The sequence below is a fragment of the Chaetomium globosum genome, genomic scaffold, assembly GCF_000143365.1.
Source record: "Chaetomium globosum CBS 148.51 scaffold_7 genomic scaffold, whole genome shotgun sequence".
Taxonomy (NCBI): domain Eukaryota; kingdom Fungi; phylum Ascomycota; class Sordariomycetes; order Sordariales; family Chaetomiaceae; genus Chaetomium; species Chaetomium globosum.
In genome coordinates, this window is record NT_165982.1 from 1,592,679 (window position 1) to 1,606,710 (window position 14,032).

General features: G+C 56.1%; 3 protein-coding genes across 3 annotated transcripts; 1 reads left to right on the forward strand and 2 right to left on the reverse strand.

The window, feature by feature from the left end:
• Nucleotides 1-65: 65 nt before the first annotated feature.
• Nucleotides 66-7,729, reverse strand: CHGG_10092 (uncharacterized protein; the record flags this gene model as incomplete). Its single annotated transcript, XM_001228018.1, has 5 exons — nt 66-348; nt 432-1,298; nt 1,389-1,747; nt 2,231-7,519; nt 7,577-7,729. 5 exons carry the CDS (start codon nt 7,727-7,729, stop codon nt 66-68), a joined length of 6,951 nt encoding a protein of 2,316 aa, XP_001228019.1.
• Nucleotides 7,730-10,162: 2,433 nt separating this feature from the next.
• Nucleotides 10,163-10,492, forward strand: CHGG_10093 (uncharacterized protein; the record flags this gene model as incomplete). The annotated part of the gene is made up of 1 exon (XM_001228019.1): nt 10,163-10,492. The coding sequence occupies one exon, from the start codon at nt 10,163-10,165 to the stop codon at nt 10,490-10,492; it is 330 nt and encodes a 109-aa protein (XP_001228020.1).
• Nucleotides 10,493-10,987: 495 nt separating this feature from the next.
• On the reverse strand, nt 10,988-12,262 carry CHGG_10094 (uncharacterized protein; the record flags this gene model as incomplete). The annotated part of the gene is made up of 1 exon (XM_001228020.1): nt 10,988-12,262. One exon carries the CDS (start codon nt 12,260-12,262, stop codon nt 10,988-10,990), a length of 1,275 nt encoding a protein of 424 aa, XP_001228021.1.
• Nucleotides 12,263-14,032: the final 1,770 nt, after the last annotated feature.

The window sequence follows — 14,032 nt, forward strand, 5'->3', positions numbered from 1 at the left end:
GACACTCGCCCGCCACCCCCCACCCCGCCAACCCGAAACCCAACCCCAACCTCAACCCCCCTCCCCTACCTGGTAACCCCCCCCTTCTCAGTCTCACCCTCCCCCCCCTCGCCACCCTCTCCCTCCCCCCCCTCATCCCTCACCCTCTTCTCCCGCCCCTCCACCACCCCCCCGGCCAAATCCCTCGCCAGTCTCGCAATCGTCGCCCCACTCGTAATCTTCATCACCGCCACGTCCAGCCCCAGCACCCGCCACGCCCACGCCCGCAGCTCCACCGCCGCGAGCGAGTCCACCCCCAGCTCCGCGGGGCTGTGCTCCGGCGTCACCGAAGCCGCCGCCGCGTCGTCGCTGTTGTCGTCGTTGTTGTTGTGGTTGTTGTTGTTGCTGTTGGATGCCGGGCCGAGCTGGAGCTGCGTGCGCAGGCGGTCGACCAGTGCGGTGGAGAGGAGGTGGGTGATTTCGTCGGGGGGTGGTGGCCGGCGTCGACCTGGCAGCTCAGGGTGTGGTGTTTTTGTTGTTTGTGGTGGTGCGGGGGCCGTGGGTGGGCGCTGCAGGCTGCCGTGGTAGCCTCGGCGGCAGCAGCGGCGGCGGTGTATGGCGTGGCGGTGCCGCTGCCGTCGTCGTCACGCCGTGTGAAGTGCGAGAAGCGCGGGTCGTGGTGCCAGGAGAGCGTCGGGTCGTGCGCGGGGAAGCGGCGCAGGCCCGTGGTGATGTCGTAGACGGGGGAAGGGTTGGATGGGTGGCCGGCCGCGATGGCCTCGGTGAACATGTGGTGCAGGTCGCGCTCCGAGGTTGGGGGGTAGCCTTCGCGCTCGAGGCCCGAGTAGAGGCCGTCCCTTTCGCGGTGCAGGAAGCCCAGGCCGTAGATAACGCCGATGTTGAGGACAGAGCCGGGGAGACCGCGGCGCCGGCGAGACGCCGCGAGCCCGTTCATGTACATGTTGGCGGCGGCGTAGTTGGATTGTCCGGCGTGGCCACCGATGGCGGCAAAGGAGGATGTCATGATGAAGAAGTCCATGTCAGGGCTGTCGAAGACCTGGTCGAGGTTCTTGGATCCGACGGTCTTGGGGCGCATGACACGGTCCAGCGTATCCAGCGACATCTGGGAAAAGACGCGGTCGTCGAGGACCATGGCGCCGTTAACTACGCCGCCCACGGGTGGCAGCGTCTTGGCGAGCTTCTTCTTGAACGAGATGACTGCCCCGAGGTTGGTGACGTCGAGAGCCTCGAAGCGGATAGTGATACCGTTGGCGATCATTTCGGCCTGCCACTTGAGCTGCGTTTCTGGCGGGTTCCGGCTGCAAAGTACGATGTGCCGCGCCCCCTGTTCGACAAAAAGAGTACACAGGCTCTGACCCAAGTCACGCGTCAGACCGGCTAAGACATACGTTTTGGTCGGGCTTAGCGCATTTGTGACCGCCAAAGGTTTTACGGTAAGTGATACGGAACGCTCGGCCTTCCAGTTGATGGTTTGAAAGGCCGGTAGCGGTGACTTGGCCCGGAGCAGATCGGGAACCGCAGTGATAGCCGGCTCGACATCCGTCGGCGAAGCCGCCGTCTCGGCAAGCGCAAGAGCTACGGCGTACTCCCACAAACTTGTCGCATATTTATTGCCCCCGACGTTGCTGTGAGGACAGGCCGGGACTGAGGAATGGGTGGCGTACGTGCAATTTCTGGGTAACGTCCGGACGAAATAGGTCAGAGAGTTCTGTCTGGACCCTGCGGACATGTCGAGAACCCATGCTCCCTCTGGGAGGATAAACAGGTTTTATCGCCCTCGTGGAGGAACGATGATGCAGATATACAACCCCAGGTGTTTTCGAGCACAGTGCTGCGTCGGATGAGCACGCGCGCAGGCGGGTACCGCAGTTTCCGAGGATTTGAATGAGACAATTGTAAAACATGGCATCCGGTTCAACCAGGAGGATTGACTGGCCGTGTGTTGCGTTGGCAATATTGAGTGCAACAAGGTACCGAACCAGGAATGCGAGAAAAAGGGGCTGGTTCAACGTGGCGTTGACCATGGTGTTTACACTTGAGGTCGGAACGGCGATGTAAGATGTGTTGCTGTCTGATACCGCAATGTGCAGCTTCTCCGGTGTGTATGTCGTGTCCAATGCATAGATAGGAGGAGCGTGAGCCGATATTCACAGCCTCTACAGTGCTGGTAGTCGACTTGAAATCTTTTCTTTGGACTGGAAGCCGTCTCAAAGTTATGGAGTTCGCTTACCTCCAGCCCGTAACCACCTGAGTCGCCATCGTCGTGTTTGGCTGGGACAATATGCACCACCTTTTCTAGAGTGTTGACACTGTTTGTCACAACCCGGCGAGGCGCATTGACCCTGCCGTTGGCTTCTTTCCATGGCACGACCCGAGGAACAAGACGGCGCCCATTCTCCAGGTAAATTTCTCGCTCGTTAACCCACAGTGTCTTAGTGCCCTCGGGGTCCTTGGCCAGGCGATACTTGGTCAGCCGGGCGAAGGTCTCTGTGATTGCTTCGACCGCCGGTACAGTGTCGGTCGTGTCGAGATCGAGCATCTGTAGTGCCAGACCGGGAGTTTCGGCCATTAAAGTGCGCGTGAATCCAAACGAGGCCGCCTGGTCGGGATTGTGGAACCGGGCGTTGTGGGTTACCCAGAGGATTATCATCTCGGGTCTAAACAGAGCTCGAAGGATCTCCATCCGCTTGTCCGTCATGGTCCCCAAAATGGGCTCGTCCATGTCATTCAGAAGAATCACAGCTGAGAAAGACGCGGCGATTGCAGGATCGAGCGCCTCGAGCGACTCTGCCTGTTCGACTACATCGCAGGTGGCCGTGAGACGAGAGTAGATGCCTGCTGAGATAAGGGCCGTCTCCTCCTTCTTTCCACCGATGACCAGCAAGCGGTCAGTCAGATGATTTCGATGTGGATCGGAGAAGGGATGCAGCATCAAGCGCTTCTGGGGACAGTCGGCTTGGCGAACGATTATGGAGAGGCCAGGGGGGTAGTATTGGTGACCATTCTTCATCGAGTAGCCAAACCCGCACTGGTCAAGGAGGTCAGGCCAGTCGGGTGGTGAGAGCGGATATTTTGTGTCGGATGAGGCCCCAGCATGACGCCGAATCCTGTCCTTGAGCGGATTTCGAGATACATTGAGAAGCACCAAGAAGCCACCTCGCCTCATCATCCGTCGAACCAGCTTAAGAGTGCTCGCAGTCTTCTGTGGCTGAATGATCGAAGTGGCGAGCAGCACCAAGTCGTACGTGCCACCCTCATCCAGCTTCCCTTCGTTCAGATCGAGCTCGTCCACCATGAGCTTCCGGCGCGAACTCTCATGAGGCGGGATCCGAGAGTCGAGATTACTCTCTAAAACGGAGCCGGCCCGGTACCGGACAAAGGAGCTCTTCAAACCGCCTAGAATATGCTCTGTCAAGCCCATCTCGGGATCCGTGAGTCCTAGAACGTTCATCCTCGGGTACTTGTGTGCGATCTGACCAACAACTCGGGAAACATGCCGCTGAAATCCTACAAGATGATGTGCCTCCTCCACGATCGCTGGTAGCATCCCCACGAGGCCCTCCGGCAAGTTCTTGCCCAACTCGCGGATGAAATCAAGAGCAACAAAGTACGGGGAAGACTGAACGAATTTATCCAGAGTCTCCTCCGTATCTCGAGGCCATGAGGTTGGGGGGAAGAAATTCTCTGCCCGCTCGAGGAGCAAACCCAGTGTGGGAGAACGCGGCCTGGCGATAGGTGTTTGGTTCACGTAGAAGGCGGCAACCCGTTCGCAGCTCTCAGCTAGCATCGGGTTTGCCGCTTCCAGATCGATGGTTTCCGCGGCGAAAATCTCGGCATCCGGGTCAACGTCGAACTTCGTAGTCAGATAGAGCTCATAATCGTCCTCTGGTTTTGTCGAGCTAAGGGAGCCGACAGTCAAGCCTTGTACCTGAATCTCCATGTCTCCGCTGGGGTTGAAGATTTCAATGTCCGCCGTAAAGGATGCAGCGTTTTGTGTGGTGATGGGCATCGACCTGGTCATGTAGGCGTCGACCGCGAGCCGGTCCTCGTTTGGGTTCTTGATGTCACAGTTGGACATGTTAAAGCGGACAGACTCAATCTCCACCGGAAGAAACGAGTTCCAGATCGTGTTGTCGCCGGGGGAAGAAATGGTAACGAAGGCGGTTTGCAGGCAGCTGTCCAGGGTTGCCGGGCTGATGCTCAAGGACGTGGTATCCTCCTTGTGGTACTTCCTCAGGGTGCCCGAAGCGAAATTGTACCGCCGCTCGAGTGTTTCCAAACCCCTAAACGGCGAAGTGTAAACCAGCCCGGTATCGGCCATCATGTGGTAAAAGCCTTTGGGGTTGGCGTGCACCGTCTCCGCCCGGTCCAATGGTCGGGATGGCAAAACGTCTGCGGACGGCTCTCCAAGGGTCATGGTAACCCTTCCGCTCATGTTCTTCCTCATATCCGACCGGCCGTCTGCAATGGCAGAGGTCAGCATGAAGGTAGCCTCAATGGTGTCTCGAGATTCATGTTCGATAGTTAGGTTGAATAAGACCTCAACGCCAGGCGCATTCGGCTCCAGGATGACACCGCTAAAGAACTTCAGGTCGCGTAGTTCAACAACTGAAGCCTGGCGGCCGGCCAGGGCGACCCGGGACGCATCCAAAGCCATGACCATGTAGGCTGATGCCGGCAGCAAGGCCTCGCCTTGAAAACTGTGATGTTTAGCCCACGGGATTTTGTCAAACTTGAGGACGTTGCGCCACCTCAGTTGATGTTTGTTGTCATCACGGGTCCGGACGCCGAGAAGCTCATGGGGTTTGTCAGACTTGAAATGGTACTGACGAGAAATCCGCGACTCACGATAAAACACCTGGGAGTGATCCCACGGGTATATCGGCGGGTCGGCAAGCCGGGCGTTGACGAGTTGAGGTTGTAGGGAACTGGAAACAAACTGACGGATCTGAGAGGATGAGGACCCAAAGTTAGTCCACATCCAACCGAGGAAATCTGCAAACGCCTCACGGTCATCCACCTTGCGTTTGAGCAAGCCAGAGTATGGCATGAGCGGCATGTCCTTGGCTTTCAGGATCCGAGTGACAGGGTTCATCAGTGCTGGATGAGGCCCGACCTCAATGGCGCCATCGAAGGGGCCAAGAGTCTCGAGTGCGGTGGAGATGGCCTCATAAAAGAAGACTGGCTTGACCAGGTTGTCTTTCCAGTAAGGGCCAGTAAGCTCAAGAGGGCCCGGCTCGCCAGTGCCGTAAACGCTCGAGATCCACATGGTTCCGTTTCCTTTTGTCGGAACAATGCGACAGGTCTTCAAAGCTTTGAGGTACTCGACAGACGCAGAAACCATGTGAGGGGAATGGTACGCTGTGTCGACAAACACAGGACGAGCGAACCTTTGACTGCTGGCGAAATCTTTGCACGCCTCTTGAACAGCATCAACGTCTCCAGAGAGAGTGATACTGGATGGTGCGTTACTGGCAGCGACCCAAAGCCGGTTGGAATACTGCGGGCTTGCACAGAACTCTTCACCCTCTTCTTTTGACAAGCCGGCTGCCAACATGGCACCCTTGACCCCGTGGGCACCGCGGGCCATGTGCACACCCATACCGCGATAGTGGGAGATCAAGATGGCATCGCGTATGGAGATCTTGCCGGCCGCATATGCCGCCGCGATTTCACCGGAAGAGTGTCCCACAACTGTGTGAAAGGTGATGCCGAGGTGGCGGAGAAGCTCGATCTGAGCCAGCTGGATCGCAGTGCAAAGACATTGTGACACGGATGCCATCTGCACCCGGGAAATATGCTCATCGGCCAAGATCTCTTGCTCAAGCGTCCACGAAGGGGGATCAGGACATGTTTGGAGAATTATGTCCAGAGACCGGATGGTATCGGCAAAGGGCCGATAAGAAAGCAAAAGGCCGCGCGACATAGTCGCCCATTGGGCACCTTGGCCAGTGAAGATGCCGAAAATCTTGGGTTGCTCATCGTGAGGCTGGACACGGATCCCGAGCGTGACGGCGGACGAGGTCTCAGTTTTAGAAAGGAGAGAGTCGAGCTTGTCGACAAGCCCGGCCGGGGAAAGACTCGAGACAGAGAGACGGAACGAGAACGCTGTCCGTCGGGCATAACTATGCCAGGCCAGTTCTTCGATGTTGAGAGTATTTTGGCGCACAAGATAGTCGCGATACGACTTGACGACAGCAACCAGAGACCTCTGAGAAGGGGCTGAAAGAACAAGAGGAAGACAAACTCGGCCTTTCTCTGCGCAGGGCTGAGACTGGATAGGTGTAAGCAATTGAAGAAAGGGACCCAACTTCATGGCTGCCGGGCTATGCACCTCAGGGAGATATTGCTCAACAATAACGTGGGCATTCGTGCCCCCAAACCCGAACGAGTTGACGCTTCCACGCCTCGGCTGACCGACCGGAGCGGCTGGCCAGGGAACGACAGAAGTAGGAACGAGCAAGTCGGCGTAGTAATTTTCAACATCCGGGTTGAGCCTTTCGAAGTGGAGATTAGGCGGCACCGAGCCGTGGCGTATGCTCTGAATCACCTTCAGGAGACCAGCGAGGCCAGCGGCGCCTTCAGTGTGGCCGATCACGGTCTTGATGGAACCGACGAGCAATTTGTTGTCAGAAGGGACTTTCCTTCCGTTCTTAAAAAAGGCGTTTTCGATGGCGCGTGCCTCGTTAGGATCTCCGACGCTAGTTCCGGTACCATGAGCCTCGAAGTACTGACAGCGATCCCTGGGGCTGTTGGGGTCTAGGCCAGCGCGCCGGTAGGTGTCCTGAATCAAGCGGGATTGGGCTTCCCAATTTGGCATAGTGATGCCACGCGAACGGCCGTCCGAGTTGACGCCTGTTCCGCGGATGACAGCTTCAATGTGATCGCCGTCGGCGAGAGCTTGACTCAACGTCTTGATGAACATGGCGACAACGCCTTCGCCCCGAGCGTAGCCATCAGCACCGGCATCCCACATGCGGCAGTGACCTGATGGGCTTAGCATACGTAAGCTCGACTCGACGACAAACTGCTCGGGAGTGAGAATCAGATTCGCGCCGGTGACGCAAGCCAGCTTGGATTCACCCGAACGTAAGCTCAAGACAGCCTGGTGAAGTGCGACGAGGCTGGATGAGCAGGCAGTATCGATGGTCATGGAGGGTCCCTGGAAGTTGAAGAAATATGAAATGCGATTTGACAAGATTGAGCGAGCGTTCCCAGTGGCGTAGTACTGGCTGGTGTCGAGTTCGTCCCGCTGTGAGAGTGTGTCATAGTCGCCAGTCATGAGGCCGGCAAACACGGCAACCTTGTCGCCAGAGCATTGTTGGAGGGTGTAACCAGCCGATTCCATAGCCTCGTACACCACCTCGAGCATCATGCGCTGCTGAGGGTCAATGGCCTCGGCCTCCTTCGGGGAAATGTTGAAGAAGCTAGCGTCGAATACGCGATGATCTTGCTCGATGAAGTAGGCTTTGGGAGAGTTGGTCGTGCCGTGGTGCTCTCCATCAGGGTGATAAAAGGCCTGTCAAAGGTCAGCGCTATTAAGTAAAGTGGTACAGAAGATGGGGATGTAACTTACCTTGATGTTAAAGCGAGAAGGGGGGATTTCTCGACTCAAGTCGGTAGGGTTAACCAGGAGCTGCCACAGCCGCGACGGTGTTGTAGCATCGCCAGCAAAGCGACAACTTGTCCCGACAACCGCAATTGGCTCCGCCATATTATTGTATGACATGATGTATTCAGTCGCCCGGTCGAACGGGGGTAAACAAGCGCAAACGCCCCAAACTGCGAGATCCAAAGGAAGTAATGTATTCGCTGGAGGACAAAAGACGCCCTAGACAGCGGTAAATGTGAGTGCGATTGATTCCTCTAAATTGACAATCGAAACCAAAAGAAGGAAAGGTATCGCAATAGACACTTTGGCATCGCTAGGGAGAGGAAGCCTAGCCGAAAGACGTTTGGGTCGTTTTTCTGTGCGGCCGGAGGGAGAAGCGAGGGAAAGGACAGGAAAAACAGGACGGTAGTGCGTAGCACAATATATCGCGATAAACTTGTTGCAGTCAATGTGAGAGAGAGCCGTATGTGTGATGGAGAACTACCATGCTGTTCAAGTAGACTGGGCCTAAGCAAAATTTTCAAAGAGTCACAGCCTCACAAGTCTTAATATTAGTCCTCAAAGGAAGGAGCATTACCGTATTAGGAACACTGTTAGGGTAGGACAAAAACCTGTTTGTGGGAGTAAGTAAACTGGAAATTACCTGATACACGGGCTAAAAGCCCACATGTGAGAGATCCATTGCCATCATGTGGTGACACGGGCTGTTGAGCCCTATGCCCACACACCTGTCTTCTTAATTTGCTTACTTCTGGGTTCCTTAGAGCTTGGCCAATGCGTCTAGCGCTTCAGACGTGTTTTCGCCCCTTTCTCACGCGCCGGTACCAAAACCCCCTAAGCCACGAGGCGTAACTTCCAGGATCTTGAGTTTTCTACGTGAATCCCCAATTATGTGGTAGCCAAATGACGTTGTCTGCCGTTCCCACCCGGGCAACTCTTTGCCGCTTCACCTCGCACCTTCCCACTGTTTCGTACAAAGGTCACGCCGTGGCAGGTTTCGGGTGAATCTCAGGGTGTCAGCTCCATGGGATTGGAGGTGCCGTCATCTTGTGAGGCGTAGAACAACCGCCAGAGCAAGCGAACGGGAAACGAGAATATTACAGGAGATACTCACAAGAAGGACGTGCCTCAATCGTGGATTCGTCGGAATGGGATAGCCCGTCTATTTAACCAAATGAAAAGGTCAGCATCAAACAAACCATACGATATTCTAGATCTTTAGTCCATGGTAGGCTCACTACAGGAATAACTTTCCCCGGTTTCCAACTGGTGGGTGTGATAAGCGGAGGGGGCAAGCCGCTGGACGGAACGGATTATTTTCTTTCACAACACCATTTCGAAAGTCGCCAGCAGCAATGGTCCAAACAGGACACCACTGGTTGAGAGTCCCAGCTCAGTATAGAGATATTTTGGTGTGCCCAAAAGCAACAAGCATGTGCAGGTGTGGTTCAATCACCACAACGTGATGTCAAGTCGAAACTTTCCGAGTAGAAATTGATTCGGAATGACTTACACTGGAAACCACTCGATGTTACACAAAATGTCGTGCCTCGTCTCGTGTCACCAGACCGGCCCAAAACCCAGGAACCATCGCCCCGCGCATCCGGATACGAAACGTTAGGCTTCCGTCCTGCATTGTGATTACGGACAGCACTGAATCCCGTTGTTTAGCCTCTAAGTCATCTATTATTGCAATCACAGCATGCTTCGACCAACCGGGGACCTTCAATTGACAAAAAGAACTTGAGATTGTGTTCGCAAAAAGCGGTAGAATCTCTAACTGTTTCATCCCAGTCACCGTCTAGATCCATGTCGATGCCACCAGTGATGTTCAACGGGCAATGCCTCAAAAAACCAAAAATGTTCCAGCTCACACGCCACGAATAACAAGCAAATAGTACATACAGTCTGTGACTCTCCATTGGCCACCTATTCTACACACGGTACAGAATCCAACTGTTCGAAGACTCACTCACAACCCAGACTGCATCCACCGACTGGCTTCAGCCCTCCTTTCCTTACCCGCCACCTCAATTCACCGGCTGTTGATCCATCGAAAGTGGACCAGCGCTGTGATGTAGATGCGTTGCAGCCGTGGTGGGACAGCGATCTCGAATCGAGATGAGGATGAGACGAAACACAGAAACGACGTAGCACAAAAGTACAATTGAACAAACACAGTCGATTCGGGTGCCAAGACCGATGAGATTCGGTCTGGTCTCCTGTTGCGACCGGCCGCCCCTGGCTGAGAAAGGCTGAACTCGAAAGAAAGAAGAAAGTAAGAAAAGAGAGAAAAGTCATGGTAAAGAAGAAAAGATTTAAAAAAAAAAAGAAGTAGTCATATAAAAAGCAGACTTTGGGCTTCCAAATGGTTTTCTCTTCGTGCCTCTAGTCTATGTCGACAATCATGTCAATGGCATGCGTAGGTAGTTTCCTGAGGATTGGGATTCCATGCCGGGGTCTGATGCTTTCCGCCATGTTGGAATGCGATGAGAGGACGACCAGCTGCCCACGAAGAGTATCTAGGATTCCGGGATAACAAGGTCGAAAATGGCGAAAAGAAGATTGACAGCCGCCTCGATCAAGGCGGCAGGTGGCACCGGACGATGCATCGTTGGGGTGGGGGAGTTGAAAATGGCGTTCAGCACTGGCGCGTGGCCCTATTACATTATTTGCTGCAACTTTTACCATTCACCACGTTTTCCAAAATACCTCATGAACGCAGATCGAGTCTACTCAGTCCGCAACCGCAGTCGTGCAAGGCCCTTTTTGAGGTTGTCAAGCTCGTCGGCCAGCGCGCAGCTTGCGGATACGGCTACCCCAGCTGCCCACTGTCACCCCAGCGAACCCAGCTGGGTTAGCGGCCAGCCCCAAACCTGAAATATCCCCCGCCCTGATTGGCCCCGACCCACACAACGGCTTCCGCACCCGGTCGGCCCCAGAATCCCGCCAGTCACGGCTTGGCATCCTCCGCGGAGGAACAACAACAAGATGGAGCGGGGTTTTGGCAAGATGCTACCAGCCGGTACTCGATTGGGAATAGAGAATGGGAGGCGTGCCCGGAACTAACCGTTGGGCAGCCACCTCGTGTCATTACAAAAGGGTCGAGCGCCCCAGAACCTGGAGGGGGAGACGGGGTCACACACGTGCGGCCTGGAACGACCTTGTTGTTAGAGAAGAGATGATACTTCGATTCCATCCATCCATAATCCCACCCATAGTATCCCAATTATCTTACCAAGTTATCCGTCGACAAACAGTAAGAAATAATGACGAAAGAACTCCAATCCGTTATCCCAATTCCCATCCCGCTAAGCCATTCATTCCCTCTTTCCCCCATCCTCCTCCCAAGTCCCAACTAACACTGCTCCCACCTCACGCAGGAACATCCCCAGTAGCGAACAACTCGAGGAAGATGCGGCTCCGATCGACGCCCAAGGCGGCCAACGCCGAACGCACATCGATCATGAAGGGCTCCGGGCCGCAAATGAAGTACTCGGCAGCCGGGTTCCCGACGAACAAGTCGCGGTCGTGGTCCAGCTTGGCGAGGTCGAGGCGCATGTCGCCGAACTCGTAGTGCACGCCGGCCTTGTCGGCCGGGTCCAGGTTGCGCAGGAACACGTTGGCCGAGACGCTCTCGTTCTCGCGGCAGATCTGCCGCACCGCGTCGCCGAACGGCTGCGCCGCGCTCGACCGCGCCGAGTGGATCCACGACACGGGCCGCTTGACCGCCGGCCGCGGGCGCCCGGCGCTAGTGGTGAGGCTGTCAAGGATAGATTTGAGCGGCGTGGCGCCAACGCCCGCCGAGATCAGCACCGCGGGCACGCCCTCCTTGGTGGTGTCGGACGGGTCGACGTAGAACTCGCCCTGCGGGTGCGAGAGCTCGACCTCGTCGCCGACGGCGTACTTGGCGTGCAGCATGTTGGATATGATGCCGGGGACGCCGGTCTCGGCGATGGCCTCCTCCTTCTTGACGCTGATGCGGTAGTACTCGCCCTTGGGGTTGGGGCCCTCACTCAAAGAGTACTGCCGGCTCTGGAGGTAGCCCAGCTCCGGGACGAAGACCTGCAGGCTAACGTACTGGCCCGGGAAGAAGGTGGGCAGCGGGATGGCGGCGTCGACGGGGGTGAGGTAGAAGCTCGTGATGGAGTTGCTCTCTGGAACCTTGCGCGTGATGCGGAACTTGCGCCACCCGACCCAGTTCTCGGCCGCGTTGGCCTTGTACATCTCGCCCTCGCGATTGATGAACACACCAGCAAGCACACCGTATGCGGCGACCCAGGCATCGACGATCTCGGGTGTGGCGGCATCGCCGAGGACCTGCCCGATGGCCTGAATCAGGTACTTGCCGACCACGTCGTACTGCGCGGGGGTCACCTGCAGCGAGACGTGCTTGTGGGCGATGCGCTCGACGGCATGCTTCAGCTTGGGGAGGTCGTCAATGTATGTGGCATACCCCAGCACGGCGCTGGCGAGGGCCCGCGGTTGCCGGCCGGTCACCTGGCTAGTGCTGCTAAAGACATTGTGGAGGTCCGGGTTTTCCCGGAGCAGGTTCTCATAGAAGACGGTGGTGATGGTGACGCCGTGCTCTTGGAGCACAGGGGCCGTCGCCTTGACGATGGCGATCTGGCTTTCGGTGACAGCGGCCATGATGCGGATGCTTTTGGTGGTCTGCTTGGATGTCTGTGTGGGGGTATGGGTTGAGGGACCAAGAGTGGTGACAGTTGCTGAAGAGCTCAGGCTTAGGGGTTCCAAGGTTCGAGGATTCGAGGGTTCGAGGGTTCGAGGGTGCGGGGTTTTAACGACTGTCAAATTCGGTTCGTCTCAAGGGTGGTTACTTCTGCCGTGCTGCCCGTCGTTTCTCGGAGTCTTGGACAAGTGGGGAAGTGCGGTTGATGATGTTACAGTGCCGGTCCGATCGCTACCTTTTACGACCACGAGGGACTCAGGGATCTATTTATCTTGGTGCCGCGTCTCTCGCCGGGCCGTTCCGCCAACGAGACGCGAAGCAGACCCTGCGCCGAGCCTTTCGTGGCTGTCACACCCGACCCGGTCTCGCCTGACTTTCCCGGCCTCGGAGGGCGGTGGAACCACGCGGGCCGGTACGATCAGCGCAGAAACAGACATCTCCGAGGACGAACCGCCGGGCTCTGGGGTCCTTCGATGCGTGATGGGAAATGCCATGTCTGCAATTGGCCCAGGCCTCGTTGCTCTATCCAGTTCCTTCGGTGGGGGTTATCGGATACCAGGGAATCTGGTCCGAGGCATGATGGGAAGGAGGGATCAGCTCACAATTGATAACAAAAATCTGGCTGAATCAGCTATTCTGGCCGTTGTTTGAGGGAATCAAGCATCTCCGCGGCGGGAAAACCCGCAGCTCGGGAAATCGTGGGCATCGAGAGGCCATTTCGCCAGGCTCCCAGGGAAACTGTTACCAAACTCGGGAGCTGACGGTTCGTGAACGATCCACAAAATGATCCGATGTCGAATTTTTAGCGATCAGCTGTTTCCAGATCTTTTTTTCCTAGCGCCTTTATAGCGCCTCAGGTGCACCTTCCCGCGCAGGGTCTTCCTTTCGTCATCAGCCCATCAGCCCAGGAACTGCAGGGGCAATCGGCAAGATCCCACCTTGGCCCGGGCGGGCGGCCCCGCTCCTCAGCGCCCAGTCCCGGCACCGCAAAAAGTCATCAACCTCGCACCAGCCAGGCAAGGTAGTGTCAAAAAAAGGGACCGTGTGACTGTGCCTTATCTTAGAGATAGCCCTAATTCCAGAGATAGCGAAGCCTCATGCGCTCCCAGCGTCCCGGATCTGGGGTAACACCATGATAATGCACCCCAGGCTTATCCTGCTGTGTTTGACAGCGACGCCAGCGGGAGATCGGAGCTTGGGGGTGAGGTTGCGGAAGGTACGTTACCCTGGTCTTGGCGGGGCTAAAAAAGGGCGAGCCGCGAGCGACGACTGCAACCCTTATCGTTGCAGCATCCCCAACCACAGAAAATATTGGACTGTAGTGTAGTTGCCAAGTGGCACTTATGAGTGCTGATAGATTGAGGGAACGACCCGACAAAGGTCAGAAAGTGGCTAGGTAAGTGACCGTCTAGCTGTCCAACCTCTCAAAGGGCCTGCGACTGCCGGAAATACCAGGTTGGGCTTGAAACCTCAAGTTCAACTGATCTCTGATCAGGGGCGGGGAGGCACCACGAGGCCAAGCCGCATTGTTCAGTCAAATCAGGTCCAAACACAAGATATAGACATAATAAAGACGCGTCTCGGCATAAAGCCCCACCTCACTATAGATGGAGGGAAGCAGACTGACTTCTTACATGACATAAACGCAGAGTTTGTTGAAACTCGGCCAAGAATTCTGCCGTATATAACCTACCTTACTTTTAAACTCAAAAAGCACGCCAAAGCCAAAC